Consider the following 22,576-nt stretch of genomic DNA (forward strand, 5'->3'; position numbering starts at 1 on the left):
TGGCCCCTCCCAGGATCCCAAGATCAGGAAGGCTTGTTTGCTGTTCTTTCTGGGAAAGCAAGCCTCCCGTGGCATTCCCTAGCAACCACAAGCCAGGCCCATCAGAAGACCTGGCCAAGCCACCAGCAGAGGACGAGCAGCTCGGACCAGCTGCCAGGCCAGCCTGGGAGAGGGACACAGACCCGGGGCCTGGAACCCTGCAGCTCCCAGACCAGGCAGGGCTCAAAGCCAGGCTGGTAGGAGCTGGGGTTGGGACCTGCCTGGGAGAGCCACAAGGGAGGGGCCTGCCCAACTCCAGGCCGGCCCAGCAGGCTCCTGCCAGGCCATCTGGATCCAGACCTTGTGTGTGTGCTTGTGTGCTGGGGGGGGCGGGGGGGGGGTTGTGACCTGGCCCTCCCAGCAAGCCTCTGGCTCCCCTGTGGTCAGTTTCACTTCTGAGGTCTGGTCAAGTTCACAGCTGGCCGGCTTCCTGCATGGCCATTTTTACTTTCCCTCTCCAAAGTCTGGCGGCAAGGGCCCCCACTCCCTCTCTATCCCATTTAAATTAACTCCATGGTGACACATGTGAATTTGCTGGATTTCTGTTAAAACTTCCCCATTGTGTGTGGGGAAAATAGGACAGGAACTCACTGAGTTGGAAATTATACCCGGGTCCCTGCCCCACACACATAACCCCCCACCAACTCAAACCACGTGTATTTCCAGAAAATCTCTGCACGATTTTCCTTTCTTTGCTATTTAATGTTCATCATTTATGTTTTACGTGTAGGTTTCAGGAGGGCCCAAGAAATGATTACACAGGATGCAAGGGGCAGGTGACAGGGAGGGTGAGAAGGAGCCTGGAGTTCACAGCCCCCAGCTGGGGGGGGGGGAGGGGGCAAAAGGGTTCCATCTCAGCCCAAAGGGAGGCAGGAGGGGCCCTAGAACCAAACACATGCTGAAACATACTTGCAACCTCCGACCCCCTCCCCCACTGCTGGGGAGGAAAAGAAATACCTCAGACTCTGTCCCACTCCCCGCATTCACAGGTGAGGGGCCAGCAGGTGAGTTTCCTCCTCCCATCACAGATTCAGGTCAAAGAAATGCCATCTACGTACAACGTTCCCAGTCCCTTACACAGGGCTGAGAGACCCCCGGGCTGGGGAGGGGGTGGCTGTCCGTGCACATCCTGGTCAGGGCTCGTTCATGCTAAATAGAAGGGGGGGGCACACTCATTCCAACATCAAGCAAAACAGAACAGGCCAGGAGGGGCTTCATGGCCCCTTCCTGGTACCAAGCTAGGGAAAAATCAGTCCTTTGTAGGGTTCTCTAAACTTGGGAGAGACCCTCTATGGGCCACAGTCTAACTCAAGTCCTTCTTGCTGCATTCCCACGCTGGTCCACTTGTCTTCATTGCAGCCTCCAGGGCCCAGCCAAACCCGTGCTTGCAGGGGAGGGGTGGAACAGGGGAGCATTCCTCCACGTGCAGGCCCTTGGAAGGCAGGCGCCAGCTCAAGCCTCAGCCGTCCTTGGCCTGCCAAACCCGGGGGCGAGGGAAGACAGCGAGTAGAGTTCAATTCCCTTCAATGCTTCTCTGGCAGCTGCCCCAGGAGGATCCGGCCACAGCCCAAGAGGAAGAACTCTTGGAGAGAAGCAAGATTTCTCATCCTGTGTGTGTGTGTGTGCGTGTGCCTGTAAATCTCTGTGTTGCAGGTGGGGTTCCTTAGTCCCCCAGGGCTGACTCCAGGGGAAGATGCTGCCTATACTGGGTCTATGCTGGGATGGTGGGTACCTACAGATTAGCCACACCACGGATGCCACACTGACATGCCTGAGGGGACAGGCAGAGGGAAGCAGCACCCCTTGCCACAAACCCCAAACCTGACTGGGGTCAGGATGGATCGATAGGCCAGGCCTTGGGTGAAGCATTCCCCTCTCCACATTCCCCTCTCCACAGGGGCTGGACAGGCCTGGAGATGGTGAAGGGCAGACTGGGTTTGGCTTTGAGACATTTCCCAGAGGGTCGCCTGGCCCCCCACTCCCTGCAAACCTGAGGCCTGCACCCCTCGTTTCGGGAGACTGCCCATCTTTGGCCTCCCCATTTCTGGGTGGCTTTGGGCAAATCACTGCCTCTCTCTGGGCCTCACTCTGCTGTTCGTAAAATGAAGGGGATGGACTAGATTTCAACCCCCTCTTCTAGCTCTATCAAACCTCTGATCGTCTTCATATTAGGCCAGAGGGGAGGGGGGAGGGGGGATGAGGGAGGTTTAGGCCACGAAGGTGCTCCCTCATTCCCCAAGTTCACAGTGTAGAGCCCATGGCTCTGGTTCCTCAGTCTCTCCCTCTGAGTCTCTGGGACCCTGTCACGCCCTCAACACCATCCCTGGTGTCAGCCCCCCATATATGACAACCTGCTAAGGTGGGAGGGGCTGGCCCCCCTAGAAGTGGGGGGAGAAGGGGGCAGGAGGCCTGAGATGGCGACAGGGCAGGGCAGGGTGGGAGAGGCGGCAGGGGCACTTCTGGCGCTGGAGAGGGAGTGTGATCAGAAGCGATGGGGCCACACAGGAGAGTGACAGGGCTGTGGTTTGGGGGCCCGGGCCCCGAGGCCCTGCCCAGAGGCGCGCAGCTCTGACGCTGGCCTGTGGGGTTGGCTGGAACATCAGTCTTCGGAATGTGGGGGCAGGGCAGGGGCTCCCGGGCCGGCTCACACGGGGGACGTGGCCGTGGACTCGCTGCACAGGCTCTCCACAATGTCGGCTCGCTGGATGCGGCGCAGGGCAGCCAGGAGGGTGTCAAGTGTGGCGCTGTCCTGAGTGGCCCAGCTGGCCAGCAGGGCGCGGACCGGGCAGGCCTCCTGGGTGAAGGAGTCTATGTGCTCAGGCTGGTAACCCAGCTCACCGGCCAGATGCCGCCAGGTGTCCCCCGCAGAGCCACTGAGCAGCTTCTCCACCTCCTCCCGCTTGGCCAGCGGCAGGCTGCTGTAGAGACCTCCGTCACCCTTGAGGGCTGCCAAGAACCCGGGGGGGAGTCAGGCGCCACCCGCCGGACACCCTTTCCCCCACAGCGGGAGTGGGGGCCTGGAGTAAGACCCAAGAAGGGCTGAGGCATTTCTCCTCCCGATCTGGGGAGGACCCGAGGGTCTAGAAGCAGAGGGATGCCCAAGATGCAGTCCTGGGTGTGGGCAGGGCTGTGGAGGCACCTGGGGGATGCTGACTCAGGTCCCTTCCTCACCCATAGCTCCAGAACCATCCCTACCACCTAACCTCCCTGCCCACTAACCCCCTCCCACCCCCAGCAATTAATCAAGGCTGAGGAGACAGGACTTCTGGTCTCAGACTCAACTGCAGTAAGTGTACTGGAGCTGGGCTATGGGCCACCGATTAGGGGACATAATTAACTACTTGTTCCCCAGAAGTCCTGGGCAGGAGGCTGATTGCAGCCACTTTGGGGAGTGATTAGCCCTGGGGAACAATTAGCTGGTTGAGTCTAGATGCTCCGATTTGTCAAAGCTTCCGTTTCCCAAGTCATCCCCACCGGAAAGGGCCTCTCCTACCCATGCCCTCAGCCCGCCTCTCCCATCCTTCCACACAGCGGCCCGCAGCCAGCCCCTCTGCAGTCCCTCCTATAGCCTAAGCTTAACCACCCCTGTTCTCCCGGCCTCGCCCCCACCGGCCCGCTGTCCGGCCCCACTGCTTACCCTGGCCTGCAGCTGTCTGTGTGTGGGACTGCTGGTCATGCAGGCTCTGGCTGTCCACAGAGATGCCGCTGTCGCTGTGCAGTTTTTCTCCCTCGGGTGGGGGCGTCTGGTTCACGGGCCGGCTGTTGGCTCCTTGCTTGTTCTGCTTGCAGCTGTTCCACCTGGAGCCAGAGGACAGCCCCAGTCACGGGGCTGAGGGGCGCACGGGCCACGTGCTCTGGCGTGTGGGTGCCGGGAGCCCAGGGGCTGCCGGTCTGTAACCCCGCACGGCACGGGAGGCTCTCCTTCCTCTACCTATCTGCCCCTGGCCCACACCAGAAACGTTGTGAGGGCAGAGAGGCACCCAGGGCTTGGTGTGTGCGGCCGGTGTTCAATAAATGTCCATGGGATGAATGGTGCACAAATAAATGCCTTCCCCGGAGCTCCACTTTTCCCAGTCTACCCTTCGAAAGTACTCCCACGTGTGTGCAGGGGTATGTACACGGATTCCCTCTGCTGTTATAAGCAATAAGAAAAAATGAAAAACAAAGCAAATGTCCATCGATAGGAGACTGGTTAAATTATGATCCGCCCATATTATTGAACGAGCAATTATAAAAAATCAGATTATCTATATGCTCTGAGGAAAGCTCTCCTGAGGGAGATTAAGTGAAAGAGTAAGTTGCAGAAGATGCATAGTGTTATCACATTGATGCTTTAAAAAAAAAAACAAACCTGCGTGTGTATGTATAGGTTTTCCACACATGTGTTTATAAATGCACAGAAAACGGCTGGAAGGGATCCATTCCAAACAGATTCCCAGGAGGAGAGGGGTAGGATTTGGGGAGATAAAAGGAGGCTTTACTACTTTTTGCTTTACAAGACATTGGTCTTCTTTGCATTTTCCCAAATAAGCACGTTATTACTTTGATGACTTTTTTTTTAAAAGAATGGAAAATGCACTTAAACATTGAAAACGCTTTCTAGGACTTATCCACATCCTGGATTTCTGGATATGGGTGCCATCAGATCCCATGTGCAACATGGGTAGGAAGAGATACATGCACACATACACACAGGTTAACGGGGTTCAGGGAATGAGGACACAAGCTGTTGGTAAAGGAAGCTCTGTGTGCAGGGAGGCAGGTGGGGGAGCAGAATGGGGGTGGGGAGGTGCTGACACCAGGACAGGACAGGGGCGATCCCCTTCCCTACCTCCTGTTGACCTGCCACACCCTGGAGTGGGGAAGCTGATGGTAAGCGAGGATGAGCTTGGTTTGGGGTTGAGTTAAAAGCGCATGTGCGGGGCTTCCCTGGTGGCGCAGTGGTTGAGAGTCCACCTGCCGATGCGGGGGACGCGGGTTCGTGCCCCGGTTCAGGAAGATCCCACATGCCGCGGAGCGGCTGGGCCTGTGAGCCATGGCCACTGAGCCTGCGCGTCCGGAGCCTGTGCTCCACAACAGAGAGGCCACAGCAGTGAGAGGCCCGCGTACGGCAAAAAAAAAAAAAAAAAAAAAAAAAAAAAGAGTGTGTGCGTTTTCAGGTCATGGTCGCAGCAAAGCCCTCCTTGAGGGTAAAGATCCGGCTCCCTGGCTCCCGTTCCCCCTCTCACCTCTTGAAGGCGATGTAGGCCACGAGGCCCACAACCACAGCAGCCAGGATGGAGCAGTAGACAGGGATGAGGTTGTCGGTTGTACCTCGGGTCACCACGGGCTGGGAGCTGCCCATCACTGTGGTCACCACATCTGACACCGTGCTGGTTACGAGGTCTTGATCTGGAGGTACCTCAGGCTCCTGGGTGCTGGGGTCTGTGCTGTCTGAGCCCTCCGGGGGCGTGGCCCGTGTAATCCAACGGCCAGGGATCTCTGGGAGAAAGGGCTACAGGAGTGAGGGCCCACTCCCCCGTCCCCTCTCCTATGTTCTGACCCACAGAGCTTCTCCCCCAGCCCCCTCCTTGCCCCAGATGCTTGTATGTCCAGCGGCCACACACAGGAGAGAGGGCTGGGATTGGGTGTATGACGTCACGATGGTAGAGAAGCGCAAGGGCCTAAGAATCAGGGCCGCTGGGTCCCCTTCGGCACTGTCACTGACGTGCTGTGTGACTCTGGACCAGTCCCTTCAACTCTCAGGACTTCAACTTCCCCATGAATGGGGATATTAAAAGAGACGGTCTTTAAGTTCCCTTCCATCTTGGGTATAACTGTGATCCTAGAATTCTACTCTGCCTACCCTGGGTACCCAAAAACCCAGCATGGGGGTAAACACACAAAGAAGAGAGTGGGCCCTAGGATGCCTCCAGCTGGAGTCAGGCTAGGGAAATGTAATTTCTCTGGCCACAGGTTGTCCCAGTGGCGCCAGTCACCCCTGTCCTAAAGAAGGATGAGGGTAATCAGGTCTGGCAGAGAGATACCTTCCCCGGCACTGCCCCCTGAGAATTGGCATCCAGCCTCCTTTAGAGTCTCTGGTGTCCTGGCTCTAGGCTCGGGCAGGGTGGGGAGGTGCCCAGCTGGCTTGCTTCCCTCTAGCTGGTCCGTGGATAGTGGCTAGCCTCTATTTCATGCCCTGCGTGGCCCCTACACCGTCTGATCTTGCCACACAGAGATGACTGTGTCAGATAGCCCAAACCCAACTTGGGAAGGTCGAGGACTGCTGGTGGAGAGAGGGCCCACAGAGCAGGCACTGACACTGCCTCAGGGGAGGGAGACTGCCCTGCCACCTGCCTAGGTTCTCTCATGCCAGCTGGGCACTGCCAGCCTCCCTGGCAGGGGACCCAGCAGCCCCTGGCACAAGTGGGTGGGATTTTCCATTCTGCCACCCAGCCGGGAGCAGTACCTGGGGTTGTGGACTCTGGACGACCTGGGGGTACCTGTCTGGGCAAAGTTGCCTACCCCTTCCTTCCTCGCTTCCCATGCCTGGAGCAGGGAGGGAAAGCAGACAGGACATGCTGATGGGGTGAAGGGCAGGCACTTTGCTCCCCAGCTCTGCCTCACCTAGCCCCCAGTTTGCCCACCCAAGTTGGAGTTGAAACTGCCCACCGGTTTCCTAGGCCTCCTTGGCTCAAGGCAAATATGCTTCAAAGGCCCCCATTTTCAGCACATTCTGAGGAGTAAGGTCCCCACATGTGAATCTGGAATCCATCTGGTTGGCATTCGGGAGGGGGCTGCCATCTGCTGCCCTATCCCACCCCTCCCCCATCTCAGTCCTGGAAGGAAGGCGTGGAAGAGGTGGGGCAGGGAGTGGAGGAAACACAGCCCTCCTTCTGGCAGCCCCAGACAAGGCGCTGGCCCGGGGCAGCCTTGCCCGGCTAGGGGACTGGGCCAGCTGGAGGGGCAGCCTGAGCCCGAGGCTAAGGGTACAGTTCTGCTCAACTGACCCGAACCCAGAGGCTGAGGGCATGGCTGGTGGAGGGTCACTGAAATCAGGCATCACAGAGATTTGAGAGCAGTGGGGAAAAGCTGAGAGACGGCCCAGGCTGAAGGCAGCGCCTTCCAGGGTGCTTTCCCCTCGTCTCTCCCGATCCCCACCCCTGTCTGGGGGTGGGGATGAGATCCAGATGTGGCTGTGTCCACTAGCATTTCAACCCACTAAGCCCTGGCAGGTCCTGACAGCCGTTTCCAGAATGGGAGCTGTCAGACTTGGGGGTGGAAAGAGGGGCCAGGTTTTTCCTCCTAAACCCAATTTTTTTGGCTTGGGGAGTGGGGCAGGTTCTGCCCCCAGGGTGGGTGAGTAACCATGTTGACACCGGGAAGCGTTTATGCAAGGAAGTACCCTGCAGTGGAGGGGAGGGGGGCAACCAAGCCACCACAAATCAAATTCCATTTCCTGAAATGTTCCCTCTGCCCTGGAGCCGACATTTACCCCTTCAGAGGCTAGAGGGTGAGGGGAAGAGGGGCAGGGATAAACGCACCCCTTCAGGGTGGGAAGGTAGAGTGGTATCTGGAAGGAATGTGTGAACGTCAAAAGGCAGAGCCCACCCCTCCCCCAGACAGCACCTTTCTTTGCTCTAACCGCACCCCTAAGTCCCCCCCACTAGCTGGTGCGGACTTGCCCACAGAAGCGTGCCACCCACCTGCCTGCTGCAGGCTGCTGAAGCTCCCTCCCTCCTCCACCCTGCGCCTGACGCTACTTGCCTGTCTCCTGGCCTAGGGCAATGGCCACCGGAACCACCACGTTCTGCACCCCACTTCTCCACCCTGACCCCACATCCCAATGCAGCAAGCTTCACACATATACCTGGCCTCAGCTCAGCTTAACGGCCCTTTGCACCCTGAGCACCCTGCGCCAGAGATCACAGGATGTGGAAGGCAGGCATGGGTGTGTCAGACTGGAGGCTCCCCACGGCAGGGGATCTATCTCTCCCATCCAACTGGGGGCTGATTGAAGGCAGAGGCTGTGCTGCCCCCACCACAATGGGGGGATCTCTTGGGAACTAAGTGCTGGGACTGCGTCTCCCTCATCATACTGGGACAAAGGCTGTCTCTGTCCCGTCCAACTTAGGCCTCCTGAAGGAGGCACTGCGTTGCCTGCTCAGAGTGAGAGCACCCTGAGGCTTAGGCCCCAAGGGGAAACAGCTGAACGGGGGTATAGAAAGTAAAGGCATTGTCAATCTCTCCCCCAAGATGGATGTCACCAACCAGGGACCAAGACGGTTCTGCCCCGACTGCCACAGGGCTTCCTCCTCCCATCCCAGCAACTGCCCCTTCTGGCTAAGGAGGGCACACCCAGCTCCCACCCACCCAGGAAGCTGAGGGCCCTCCATGTGCACCTGCCTCATCCTCGGGCTCCCAAGCCCCAGGCTTGCTGTTCCCCTCCTTTCTCTGTCCCAGAGCCCCTGTCCGCACGACCTCCTTAGCGTTCCCTGGGTCTAACTTCGTCCTTGACTAAACTGTACCAGTGACTGCTGACCCCTCCTCCACAAGTTGAAGTGAGCCAGCCCCCGTCCCAAACCCACAGCAACGGTGGAAACCGCGTGCAGCGAGGAAACTGAGGTCCAGAAACTGAAGTGACCTCCTTGACGTCGCTCAGATAGTAAGTGACAGGGCAGACTCCATCCCAGGTCCCAGAACCATAAACCACTATGGGTCTCAGAGACAAAAGGTCCCAACTCCTGAGGGTCCTCAGACCCCCTTCTCCAGTGCAGAGAGTCTGCCTCAAGGATCGAACATGTCCTATCTGTGCTCTGGACACGGAGGCCACCTTCATGCCGCTCATCTGCCACCCGTCCAATTCCCAGTCGGCAGCCACAGATTAACAAAGCCCTGGGAAATGAGTGTGGCCTGGGAGGATGAGGATGGCTTAACAAACAGCCCCAAAGGGTAAACAGTGGATAGGGTCCATTGGTGGGAAGGATCGGGAGGGTGTCCACTGGCCCCGCAGGCCGCGGCAAACCCTTGCGGACCCCGGGGTGCCCCCCACTCCGACCCCGCAGCCCCGACGCTCACCCTCGCACTCGGCGTCGGCCCAGCGCGTGCACTCGCGCAGCTGGCGCTCGGTGTCCTCACACACCGTGCAGGGCAGGCACGGGTCCACGTGGTTGGCCTCGTCGGAGTACGTGCCGTCGGGGCACTCCTCGCACACGGTGTTCTGCTTGTCCTGGCATGAGAACACGAGCCCCGAGCCCGCCTCGCACACGCGGCACGCCTCGCAGTGGCCCGTCGTCTCGTCCTGGTAGTAGCCGTAGGCGCAGCGGCACACGGCGTCGTCGGCCTCCACGCAGGGCGCCGACATGCTCTGCAGCCCCACGCACTCGGTGCACGGCTTACACGGCTCCGTGGCGCTCACCACGTCCGAGAAGGTCACGCCTGAGGACAGACGGACGTGCGGGGGCAGCCGCGCCCCAAGTCTAGCCGCTTGCCCTGGGGGCACTTGGGACGCAGGGGCTGGAGGCCTTCCCGCCCCTCCCGGGACACCCTCGTTCTACCTCGCCCCCTCACTGACTCCCCCGCTTTTCCCTCCGGGCCCGGATCCCCGGTGTGTGAAAGCTGGTGGCACCCGACTGGGAAGGAGGAAGGGGGCCAGGAGCCCGGTGCTCCAGGCCCCGGAAGCTTTGGCCCTGAGGTTTCAGGGGGTAACCTAGCTGGTGCCAGTAAATTTCTTGGCAGATTCTCTTAGAGAGTTCCCAGCATGATTAAGGAATAATCTGAGAGTGGTTCCCACCCAGCCCTCCCCGCAGGCCAGAGTTAAGCTGTGAACCCAGCCCGGGCAGAGCCGGCCTTCAACAGGCAGGCTCCCACCTCAGCTGCCCTCCCATTCCTCTCTGCACAGGTGGGGGCTCAGGTGTGGCCTGAATGGGAGTGACTAGGGATAGACAACAGAATTTCCCACCCATGGCGCTACCCCAGCTGCTGAAGGGCTTGGCTCTAGAGGGCAGGGATGGGACTCCTGGCAAGAAAGGTACTGCAGGAGGGATTGAAGCTAGAAGGAAGGGAGGACTTGCATATATAGTCCTCTGCTCTTTCAAAGGACATAAAGGGAAGATTTCCAAGCTCACTCCTGATTCACGCTCTCTTAATTAATGGATGTGAGCTCCAGAATAAGGGGAGGGATGCCAGGGTCCTCTCCGCCTTGTGCAAAGAGTGGGGAAGGCACAGAGCCAGATCTCCTTCACCCCTTCCAGCCCAGGGTGGAGAACTCCATGCCAAACTGAATCCAAGAGGATGTGTCCTTGCTCCAACGGCAGGAAGAGCACAGATTTAGAACCTGAGAACTGGGGAGGGAGGATTGCTCAGAATGTGGAAACAGAGGTAGAGAGATTGGGATCCCAGTGGAGGGAAATCGAGGCTTGCTGTGGGGGGTCCTATCTTAACTTTCTTTAATGCCATCAAGAGACAAGATGGAGCACAGGGTCATTATCTTGGAGGTTGGGGTTGGAACTGCAGAAGCAAAGAAGGAAAAAGCAGAGAGAAGTAAAAGGGGCAGCAGTTGGGGGGGAAGAGAAGAAAAGACAGAGATGGGCCTGGAGGAAGAGTTCAGTTTCAAGTCAGTTCTGGCAGAGGGACTCCTGTGTTTCTCTTCCTAGGCATCAGGCGGATCTGGATTCAAAACCTGCTTCCATCACTTTATTAGCTGTGTGACTCTGGGTGTTTTACTTAACCTCTCTGAGCTTTTTTCTTTCTCTGTAAAACAGGGAATAATGTCTCCACTCACAGGGTTGTGATGAGGAATAAGTGGAATTCCTCAGTAGCACCTGACACACAGCAGGGATCCTGTAAAGGTTGGGCCCCCTGGGGTGGGCAATGATAAATTCAATGAACTTCAGTAGCAGGGATATTAGTCAGACATCAGAAAGGACTTCCAAACCGAAACAGCCAAGGCAGGATGTCCAATTTATACCAGAGGCTCCTATCTGGGTGGCATGTGGCAGCAGGGGTGGCTCTAGTCACTCGGGAGGGGAAGGGGAGGGCCCTGCCCATGGGAAAATACAGAAAATTAGCAGCAAACTCCTGGGAGAGGGTTTTAGGGGGTGGGGAAAATGTGGTCTTTTTTGGGCAGAGAATGAAGGCAGGAGCTTAATGTGTTTCCTTGTGGAAACGTTTTGAGGACAGAGGGAAAGTCCACTGGGGTCTCCATCCCATAAAGCGGATTTGTAAAGGCAGCCTGTTAACAAAGCTGGGGTGCGGGGAGGGGGGTGAGGGGGAAGGGGGGAAAGGGAGGGGAGCAGAGGGTGGAAGTGGGAGGGAGCATTCCGAGCTGGTCTCTGCCCCTGCCTCCCCTCCCCTTCCCCGGAGATGCCCTCTCTCAGCCTCTTCTATCCCACGGCTTGTTTTGACGGAAGGGACTGGGGTCCCATCCTGGGAGACTTTGGGTCCAAAGAGAAGAGGCCCTGGGCGGAGTCTAGGAAATAAAAGAGGTAAACATGGGAGGTTCCAGGGTAGCTGATGGTTGGCCAACCCTGCCCTGGGATGGAAAGAAACCCTGTTAGGCCAGGACCAGGGAGGTGGCCAGATGGCAAGGTAGCAAAGGCATTATGGGATGTCCAGCCTCCCTACCTGGCATCCCTCTGCTGGGGGATGGAGTTACAGGATCCACTAGTACAGAAGTAGGAAAACAGTGCGTTTGGGACACCAAGGAGTTGGGGCTGCCTGAAGGACAGGTAGGCTGTGTGCAGTGAGGTGCCTCGAGGTAGCGGTGGTGGCGGCGAGGCATTCAAAGGTAAGACAGGCTGGCGGGGGTGTTCAGAGTTCCCAGTTCCTGTAGCTTTGTCCCCAACATGAGTAAAGAACAATCTGGGTAGAATTCCCACTGGCCCTCCAGGTGGGCATTGAGTGCCAGGTAGAAGGCAGGATCTAACTGTCAACAGGAAAGGTTTCCAGGCAGAGTCAGGAAAAGGGCCCATGGCCTGAAAGCAACAGAAGGGGCGGAGTGAATCCAGCAGAGATGAGACTCCTGAGTCAAGCGCAAAGAATTTCAGACCCCAGACCTGCCAACTTTCTGCCTCCCTCATCCAGCACCTCTAGAAGATGGGTTCTCTGCCCTCCCCAAGGAAATCCCAGGTAGGAATGGCCACAGCGCCCCTCCCCCCTCTGGCACCCGACATCACCCCCCAGTAAGGACATCCCTGTGGTGCTCCAACCCCCATCCCTGCTGCCTGGGGAAAGCTCTGCTTCCTCCATCAGAGGTGGAGAACAGTTGGCCCGGTGGGGAGGGTTAGCCACACCCTCCCAGGATCCCCCAAGGTCAGTGTCCAGGGCAGCCAGGATTTGACGCCCCTCCCCTCCCCCGCAAACGCACCAAGGGTAAGTGGCAGCCATTGATTCTGCAGTGCAGATGCTATTTTTAGCTGGTTTTAGCATCAGCTACTCCTCCCTCCTGGCCACACTCTCCTACCAGGCCTCTCTACTTGGGGGCTGGGAAGGGGCACAGCCTTGGGATCCCCCATCTGGTCCCCCTCCTCCCTCTGCATACTTCCCTCATCCATTCTGAGCTTCCCCTCTCTGCCTCCTATGCTGGGTCAGACCCACTTCTGGCACCCATACGGTTGTGGGCAAGAGTCTCTGCCAGGGCGCAGAGCACTTGTAAGGCCTCTACTGGGCATGCCCTCCAGCCCCCTCGCCCCGCCTTCCATTCCGCTCCCCTCCCCCCACCGGACACCCTATACTCACTGTCCAGGCAGGGCTCACACACGGTCTGGTTGGCTCCGCAAGGCTGGGCCACGCCCTCGCCCAGGTTGCAGGCTTTGCAACACTCACCGCTGCGGGTGTACAGGCCCGTGGGGCACACCTCCTTGGCATCTCCAAGGGACACCTGGGTGGAGGAAGATCAGAAGGTCAGACTGGCAAGGGAAAGGGGACGGGGTAGACTCCGAGGGAGGAAACACCTGCTCCTACAGCCTTCTATTGGAACCACCTGGGCCGGGATGAGCTCACCAGGGAGGCATTTGGCACTTGAAAGCTGATGGGGAAGAAAGGCAGAGGGGGACAGCATGCCCCTGCTAGGGTGTGAGATCAGAGCTTCAGATGCTGACCTTCTGCAAAGTTCATCTTGGGGTTACAGATGTAACTCCTGGAATCCCAAGGATACACCATGTGGGGAAGGCAACCTGAGGCCCAGCAGTCAGGAACCAGCAGGCAGGTTGCAGCTTACACAGGGCTCCCAGCCAAGGGGGTAACTAGAAGCTGAAATCTAGCCCAAATGCCACTTGCTAAGCTGCACATCTCCAGGGATGTGTCTACCCAGAGGGGAGTCTTTTTCTATCAAAGTCTAGCAGGGCTCTACTCTTCGCCCTTAATTCTACCATTCCACATATTAAGTATCAAATGGGAGGTGTCCAAGAATAGAAGCAGAGGGGTGGGACCTTGGGTTCAAATCCTGGTTCTGCTCTGGGAGTTCTGACCTTCTCTGCTTTCCTGCTCTGAGTCTTCATCTCTCTAGACCGATAGAGATGGAGACAGCTCATGGCCAAAGCAAATGACCAGCCAGTCATCAAGAGTCTGGCGCCAAGATAGGAGAAAAGTATGCCTGTTACCAATAATGAGAAAGTGGCTGCTCTCACCACCCAGCATCCCTGCTCCCCCAGGGTTTGATTTCCAGCCACCAGCCCTCCCCTCTCCCTGCGCCCCATGCAGCCAGTGGGAACAACACTGCAAACAGGGGAAAGGAGAGTCAGATTCCGGCCGCCGAGGCATCTTTGCTCATGGATGGAATGATTTAGCACCAGATTCCCTAGAGGGAGGGGTGGCTGGCAGATTGCTTTATATTTCTGTTCCTTAGAAAAAATCTTAATGTCTAATAAAACTCCAAAGCCTGTTTCCCTGGCTCCAGACTGTGTAGCTCCCATGTGATGGGAGGAAGTATGGCCTCTTGGATCATGGGACTAGAGAGGAGCTGCAAAGTCATTTTGGGCATTTCTCTGCTTCCATGTTGGCCAGATCGTGGCCCCAAACACTCCTTTCCCTTCAGTCCTTTCAAATATCCTAAGGTCTCACTAGGGTTTGGTGGAGGCAGGGGGATGGACAGGTTGGATCAGTCTAGGAGGCAGCCTATGGTCCTCAAGAAACTGGTGGGAAGGTGCAGGCAGCAAAGGAGGGGAACCTTGGGTGTTGCCAACATCTCCTCCCAGGTGGCAGGAACACAGTGCTGGGAACATCTGCAGAGCAGAAGCCTAGGGGCAGGGGGTAGTCCCAGACACAGGCTTTCCCCCAGGAGGTGATCAAGGTTCCAGAAAGGTCTGTTCAGATTTCTTTTCATCCTTCAGGGCTCTGCTTAAATGTCCCTTCATCAGGGAAGTGGTCCTGTGGCCCAGCCCCTCCCTGATCTGACAAATCAGGCAGAGCTGCCCTGTCACATGTCCCCCCTGTTCACTCTTCTTGTCTGGTCTGACACCCTACAGAGTCCCCCACTGGACTCTCAGGTCCCTGAAGACAGGGACTATGGTCACCTCAGTGCCTGAGACTGTACCTGGCACATATTAGGGACCCAACATGTATATTTATGGAATTTAAGAACATAATACAATATGGCCTCAATTAACTAGAACTCCAGGGCCTGACTTTCTGGATACCTGAGTTTCTGGAAAGTCATGGTTTTGCTGTTCTTCTCACCTAATGTTTTTCACTTTAACCACGGGGGCTGCACCTTCCTCTGTCTCTGGAACGTAACTTCACGGTTTCCCCATGACTCAGGGACTCAATATTTACATCAGTGAGTATTCTGGGATGCAATGCAGCGGAGCCCTGTGTGCTTTATCCCAAATTACCACACTTTTGCCAAGAGAGTTCTCCTGTCAGCTTTTCTTATAGTTTTTCTGCCTCCTCCCTTCCTGTCAAAGTATCAGTTTTCAGTTCTTGCTGCTGCCAGTGTGACCTGAGCGGCCCTCTCCAGTCTTATTTATTAGGTCTAATTGAATTTTAGAAAGTGTGTAACTAGCCCTGGGAGGAAGGTGAATAAAGTGAGTGTAAGTAGTTTGGGAACCAGGAGGGGGCTGTTCTCAGAGTAAAAAGTCTACCTTCCTCCTCAGCTGCCTTCATTGCTCTGAATCCTGGTTCATAGCTTAGAGCTGGGTGACCTGGGACAGGTTTTGAATTTCTCTGTGCCTCAGTTTCTTTATCATTAGGTAACCATGACAGTACCTGCCTCAGAGAGTTGCTGGAGGCATCAAATGAATGAGTAAGGTGTTTATTCACTTTGGGACCCCTCTTTTCTCTTTTCCAAGGTCTTCTGTGGCTTTTGGCTGTGTTCCAGTTAGTTGAGGTCAGTAGAGACCTGGGCTCCAGATAACTGAGGCAATCTGACTGTGGCAGTTGTGGGCAGAGTGGGAGCCTCGCGCAAGCCCCTCTTCTCAAAGCCTGCTCTCCCTGCTGCAGCCCGTGGTCCTCTCTCTTCTCCAAAGTCTTGCACTTGGGAGTCCAGGCCACATAATTAGTAACCATGCGTTTCCTGTGCTTGTTTTGTTTTCTATTTCAAAACATTCCAGATCTGCCACTTAGCAGTATGCTACTTTGGGTAAATTCTCAATCTCTCTAAGCCTCAGTTTTCCCACCTAAAACGTTGGGTTGGTGATACCTACTGTCCAGGTTTCTGTGAAAATTAAAAGAAATAATTTATGCAAATCTGTCTGATGCATAGTTGGATTTCAATAAATGTTGGTTATCAAAGATGTGTATTTTTTTTTTTTTAAAGAAGATGCTGGGGGTAGGAGTTTATTAATTAATTAATTAATTTTTGCTGTGTTGGGTCTTCGTTTCTGTGCGAGGGCTTTCTCTAGTTGTGGCTCACGGGCCCAGCTGCTCCACGGCATGTGGGATCCTCCCAGACCAGGGCTCGAACCCGCATGCCCGGCATTAGCAGGCAGATTCTCAACCACTGCGCCACCAGGGAAGCCCCAAAGAAGTGTCTTGTCTTAGGGAGAGTGAGCTGCTGAGCCGGGGGGTAGGTAGTGGGAGAGGAGAGTTGAGCCATCCCCAAACAGGGGAAACCGTCTCAGAGGAGGCAGGACAGGAATGAAGAGAGACCCACCAAGAAGAGTCTGAAGAGGGTATGGGGACCAAAGGAGGATGGAGAACTGCTAACTAATTCAACTACTTACTGAGCACTAAACTAAGAGTTTCCAATGAGACATGGTCCCTGACTCCTGAGAGGAGCCACAGTCCCATGAGGGAGAGGAAATATCACCCCGAACAACTGCTCCAGAAGCTGAGGAGGAAAGGCTTGAGGGATTGCCTTCATCCCCTGTCTGACAGCTGTGGAAACCGAGGCCCACAGAGGTCATTCTGCTAAGTGGCCTGATGCACCAATCTGGCCACACCCTCTATTGGTCCAAGGCCAGGCAATCTTGGGAAGCAGGGAGGGATGACTAGGATTCAGGCTAATTGCTCCAAAATGATAGGCACATTTGCCTGAAATTTATACTTATTACACTTATTCCATGTTTTAGAATGTTTGCAATTTTTGGGGGGGGGGTGCCATATCCAGGCTTTCTAGAAACTAAGGTGGAAATATCCTTCGGTTAATTGACTTTTCTAAAAAATAAACTTATTTATTTATTTGTGTATTTAATTTACTTTTGGCTGCATTGGGTCTTCATTGCTGCACGCAGGCTTTTCTCTAGTTGCGGCGAGTGGGGGCTACTCTTCGTTGTGGTGCGCGGGCTTATTGCTGTGGCTTCTCTTGTTGCAGAGCATGGGCTCTAGTCACACGGGCTTCAGTAGTTGTGGTAGGTGGGCTCAGTAGTTGTGGCTCGCGGGCTCTAGAGCACAGGCAGTAGTTGTGGTGCACGGGCTTAGTTGCTCCGCGGCATGTGGGATCTTCAGGGACCAGGGCTCGAACCCGTATCTCCTGCATTGGCAGGCGTATTCTTAACCACTGCACCACCAGGGAAGCCCTGAATTGACTTTTAATAATTAATTTTTAAAAACTGGACAAAACGGAAAATACACCAAAATAGTTGAAAGAATTTGAAACTATAGGAAGGCTTCAGTGTGATGGGTCCTATCCATTCACAACAGCTTCAGCAAAAGGTTCCTTAGGTGAATGGAGCCATTGGCCACCATCATGGGGTTGGCGAGTTTTCAAATATGCAGAGGGTCTTTTGAGACCAATGCAAGCCCTGGGGAGGCACTGGCACATGTCCCCCACTCCTTTAGATAGGGTGGATTTGGGGTCGGAGACAAGAGCTAATTACTGAGGAGGATGCTGCATGAAGACTTTGAAAGGGGGCAGGGGTCTGAGTGGGGGGTGAAGGGGCTCAGTTATAAATTTGTGGTGCCAGGAGCATAGGACACGATCTAACCTCCAGGTCTAGTGGTGGTTCAAGGCCACGTGTCCTTCCGCGATTTGGAAGGTTGGGCGGGGGTATGCCTGGCATAAGGACGAAAGGGTAAACTCCAAGCCAAGCACCTTGGGTTCCAACAAGGGCGCCACCACATAGTAACTGGGGGAGCTTGGTTTCGTGCCTGAAGATTAGGGAGATTCAGCTCCCTCAACTGTCAAATGGGAATAACTAGATTTACTCTGCTGGGGCCTTATACGGATTAAATAACACAAGAGAAATTACCCAGGGCAGTGCGTGGCACACGGTAGGCACTCGACCCTTTTCTAAAAAATAAACTTATTTATTTATTTGTGTATTTAATTTACTTTTGGCTGCATTGGGTCTTCATTGCTGCACGCAGGCTTTTCTCTAGTTGCGGCGAGTGGGGGCTACTCTTCGTTGTGGTGCGCGGGCTTATTGCTGTGGCTTCTCTTGTTGCAGAGCATGGGCTCTAGTCACACGGGCTTCAGTAGTTGTGGTAGGTGGGCTCAGTAGTTGTGGCTCGCGGGCTCTAGAGCACAGGCAGTAGTTGTGGTGCACGGGCTTAGTTGCTCCGCGGCATGTGGGATCTTCAGGGACCAGGGCTCGAACCCGTATCTCCTGCATTGGCAGGCGTATTCTTAACCACTGCACCACCAGGGAAGCCCTGAATTGACTTTTAATAATTAATTTTTAAAAACTGGACAAAACGGAAAATACACCAAAATAGTTGAAAGAATTTGAAACTATAGGAAGGCTTCAGTGTGATGGGTCCTATCCATTCACAACAGCTTCAGCAAAAGGTTCCTTAGGTGAATGGAGCCATTGGCCACCATCATGGGGTTGGCGAGTTTTCAAATATGCAGAGGGTCTTTTGAGACCAATGCAAGCCCTGGGGAGGCACTGGCACATGTCCCCCACTCCTTTAGATAGGGTGGATTTGGGGTCGGAGACAAGAGCTAATTACTGAGGAGGATGCTGCATGAAGACTTTGAAAGGGGGCAGGGGTCTGAGTGGGGGGTGAAGGGGCTCAGTTATAAATTTGTGGTGCCAGGAGCATAGGACACGATCTAACCTCCAGGTCTAGTGGTGGTTCAAGGCCACGTGTCCTTCCGCGATTTGGAAGGTTGGGCGGGGGTATGCCTGGCATAAGGACGAAAGGGTAAACTCCAAGCCAAGCACCTTGGGTTCCAACAAGGGCGCCACCACATAGTAACTGGGGGAGCTTGGTTTCGTGCCTGAAGATTAGGGAGATTCAGCTCCCTCAACTGTCAAATGGGAATAACTAGATTTACTCTGCTGGGGCCTTATACGGATTAAATAACACAAGAGAAATTACCCAGGGCAGTGCGTGGCACACGGTAGGCACTCGACCAGTTTTATTATTCCCGCTTCCCCACCCCGCACCCCCAGGGAAGAATCTAGGCGCGGGAACGGGATCAGGCTGGTACAGCAAGGCGGGGACCCCTTCCCTCCGGAGTCGCCTCCCCCACCCGGCCGCTCCCATCCTCGCATTTGCTGCCCTCGCTGCATCCCTATTAGGCGCATTAGCCAGCCCGGCGGCTCCGGTTACAGACGTCTGAATGACAAAGTGCCTCCATTACCGGCGTGGCCCGCCAGCCGACCCGCCGGGACGCGCTCTGGTTTCAGCACTCTCGCCTGCGGCCCAGGAAGAAACTCGGACCGCTGCGGTGCGCAGCGCCAGCCCATAGACAGCAGCCCCGCGGCAAGGCGGAGGCGAGAGCCGCAGGGGCTGCAGGCGACAGATTCTGCGCCGGGTCCACCTTCCCGAGCCCCCAGGCCCTCCACCCCAGATCCCCTCGTTCCTCGCCTTTTCTTTATTCGGGGGACACTCTCCAGCCCAGATCCGGAGCCCATGCCCTCGCCCCTCCAGGATCCTCACAACTGGCCGCCCCAGTCCCCCCTCCATGCCGCCCCACCGCCCCAGCCGAGACGCATCTCTAACCCGCGGCGTTAGTCAGCAAACGTGCCCCCAGTCACTCCCAAATCTCCGGACGAAGCCGGAGGTACTGCCATCCCACGGAAACCAGGATGAGCTTCGGGGATGGGGCTAGCGCCCGGAAGGGGTCTCTGCCCATCCCAGCCCCCATATTCCGCCGGCCTGACTCTGGGGCTGGTGTCACGCCCGCCCGCCGCTGAGATACGCAGCTCTTATCCCGAGCTGGATCGCCGGGCTGCCCCTTAAGAGGTACGGGGAGTACCGAGCTGGGAATCAGGTGAGGGGCAGTCTAGCTAGGATTCTGTCTCAACTCGCTTGTGGGATCTTGACCCATTGGTTTCATCTCCCAGAGCCTCAGTCTCCTTGTCTGTAACGGGGATTTGGGGGCGCAATGTTCAGATGAGAGATGAAGATGGCAGGGAGAGTGAGGACACCTCCTCCATTGCCAAACCTTCCAGGGCACTCCCTTCATGGCCACACAACGGGTCACATCTCCTGAATGTCTTGTCAGAACTACCGGGCGGACTTCGATGCTTTCGAGGACCCACAGTCCTTTGCCGAGACAGAATCCGAGGCGCCTGAGCGCCTCCGTCTTGTTCGGTGCCCGGCGTCCTTCATCGAAAGCTGGGCGGGGCGCGGGCGGAATCCCGACGCGCCTGGGCGCGGAAACGGAGCCAATCATCAGCGCGGCGCTCGGGCCGCTTAATTGGGGGTCTGGGTGGCGGGTGCGGCGCGCAGCCCCAGTCGCGCGGGGAGCTGCGATGGTTCAGCCCTCGCGCCGCAGCGCCCCCTGCGGGCTGCCTTCGCCTGCGCGACCCCCGGCTGCGCGCTGCCGGGACCGTCCCCGCTTTGCGCGTCCCGCCTCTCTGCACCCCAAGAAGTGGCGGCGGCGAGAACCCGTCGGACGACGCCTGCTCCGTCCCATCAGGTCCGCGGCTCTGCTTCAAACCGCGAAAATAAGTGCGGAGGAGCCCACCAGTCGCGGGGGAACCCGGGAAGCGGGTTCGCCCCGGCGAAGTGGGCACTCCCTTCCCAGCCTCGGACCCCAAGCCGCAATTCCCCGACCCCGCGAGGCCGCGACAAAGAGCGCGCGACACGCGCGGGAGGCAGCTCTGCTTCTGCTCTCTCTTCCCGTCCCACCGTCTCTTGGCGGACAGGTCGGGGTCCGCTCTCCCTTCTCCGTCCCTTCATTTTGCTTCCATCTCTCTACCTCCCTCGCCGTCGTCCCTTTTCTGCCGTCCCTAACCCACTTCTCTCTCTTCAACAGAGCCCCCCTCCACGAACCTCCCCCTCCCACGCCCCTCCCCCCCCATTGTCTGGCCGGTCCTCATTGTCCGATGCCCGGTCCCCTTTGCCTCCAGTCCCTCCATCCTCCTCTTACATTGTTCCATCCCCTCGTCCCCGGTTCCCCACCCCAGCCACACTCTCTCCTCACTTCTCTAGTTCCCGTCCCATTCCTCCTGCTTCTTTAGCCTGGGTTCCGTCCCACGACCCTCCAGAAATCAAGATGCTCAGGGGGAAAGTCGCCTCGAGCTCCCAGCATTCAAGAGCCCTCTTCCGAAGAAGCCAGGCATCCGAGAGCCCCACGACTCCCTCCTGAGAGACCCCTCCGAGCTCCTCCACACACACACACCCATGGTACATGAGGACCCGCATAGGTGCGCCCCTCTTGTCCGCATCTCTACCCTGAATCTCAGGGTCGCCTCTTCGTTCTGAGAACCTTAGGCGCTCCTCCGTCGATACTGGCATCGGAGCTCCTCTCCCGCCGTCCACCCCCAGCATCTGGGATCCCAACGCTCTTTTCTCTTTTCCCTCGGGAAAACCTGAACTCCTTGGGGTTCAGGTCCCGGGAAAGGGAGCGGGCTCCCCTCCGGCTAGCACTCACCCCCAGGAGCAGCAGCAGCAGCAGGCGCGGCCCGTGCATGGCGCAGCCGGCGGCACCTGCCCCCATCGCCCGCCTCCCGCGGCAGCGCTCGGCTTCCAGTTCAGCCCTCTCAGCGGACAGACACGGCTGCGCTGCGCTCCAGCGTCCGGCCCCCAGACCTGGCGGAGGCTCTGCTCCCTCTGGATGCTAGCGGGAGGTGCTGGGAGAAGCCAGTGCGTGGGCCCCGCCTCGGAACCGCGCCCGCCCTCCCCGCAGTCTCCGGGAGGGGAGAGGAGGGAAGCGGGAGCGTACGAGGAAACGCTCCCGCACGTCCCGCTGCCGCTTCCCCGAGCGTCCCGGCCCTCAAAGCCTATCCCCCACCCCCGCCCCGCTACCCGGCGCCCGGGCCGCGCTATTGCGCGTCCGTCCCGCATGCTGTGGGCTCGAGTCGTCCCCACTGCGGCTCCCTCGGGCTGCGGCCCCTCGCACGGTTCACTCTCTTGCCCATCTTCTCCTGCCTCCGGCTTCAGCTTCTTACCCGGTGCCCTGCTCCCTACCCAGCCTTTATCAGCAATAATGCCCACTGCCCGCCCGCCTTTCATCTCCTGGTCTATACCCCACCCCTCCCTCTGCCCCAGTGGGGGGTTCTCTCTCTGCAGAGGCCTAGGGGAAGGGGAGGGGAGGGGTAGTAGGTGGCCTGACCCCGACCGCACGCAGCGGGGACGTTCAAGGTGGAGACATCATTTGAATTCTCAAAAGGTGGGTTTGAGGGGGTCGCAGGTGTGCACACACACAAAAAGGAATACACACACTCCCAAGCTCACATATATACGTGCTTACGCATTCACCTATACCCACACCATCCTCACGCAGTCCTGTAGACCTGTGCATTCTACACCTGCCTGTGCACCTCCATATATGCACACTCATCGCCCATGTGCTCATAACATTCAGACCTATGTACTCACCTACACATTCACACATACATGTGTATGTGTGCAGTCACCTCCTCGCAAGCCCTCACATGTATAGTCTCTCACACAGTGCACACACACATTCATGAACACACACACACACACACACACACTCATATGCACACACAGATGTATCCTCAACAATTTGCCTTCACTAGACTGTGTTTCCATTAGCTGATGAGCTCCCCGCAGGGAGGGACTATGGTTTCTTATCTGAATGCGTGGTACACAGTAGGTGTTCAATAAAGGTCTGTAGAAGGGAATAAACGTAAAATTGGTTGGATGGACTCACATTCATGTACCTGTCCACGTACTACGTAGGCATCCCCAGGACCACACTCACCAATGCCCTAGAAACCTTGGCAGGTCCAAATCATAGGCCCTGGAAACCCAGAGA

General features: G+C 56.8%; 1 protein-coding gene across 1 annotated transcript; it reads right to left on the minus strand.

Moving 5' to 3' along the window:
- Positions 1-725: 725 nt before the first annotated feature.
- NGFR (nerve growth factor receptor) lies at positions 726-21,401 on the minus strand. Its single transcript, XM_007465085.1, has 6 exons — positions 21,227-21,401; positions 12,757-12,898; positions 9,097-9,456; positions 5,268-5,520; positions 3,677-3,837; positions 726-2,985 (listed from the first exon to the last, which is right to left on the minus strand). Exons 1-6 carry the CDS (start codon positions 21,290-21,292, stop codon positions 2,684-2,686), a joined length of 1,284 nt encoding a protein of 427 aa, XP_007465147.1. The 5' UTR covers positions 21,293-21,401; the 3' UTR covers positions 726-2,683.
- Positions 21,402-22,576: the final 1,175 nt, after the last annotated feature.

Source organism: Lipotes vexillifer, unplaced genomic scaffold (assembly GCF_000442215.2).
Source record: "Lipotes vexillifer unplaced genomic scaffold, Lipotes_vexillifer_v1.1 scaffold591, whole genome shotgun sequence".
Classification (NCBI taxonomy): Eukaryota; Metazoa; Chordata; class Mammalia; order Artiodactyla; family Lipotidae; genus Lipotes; species Lipotes vexillifer.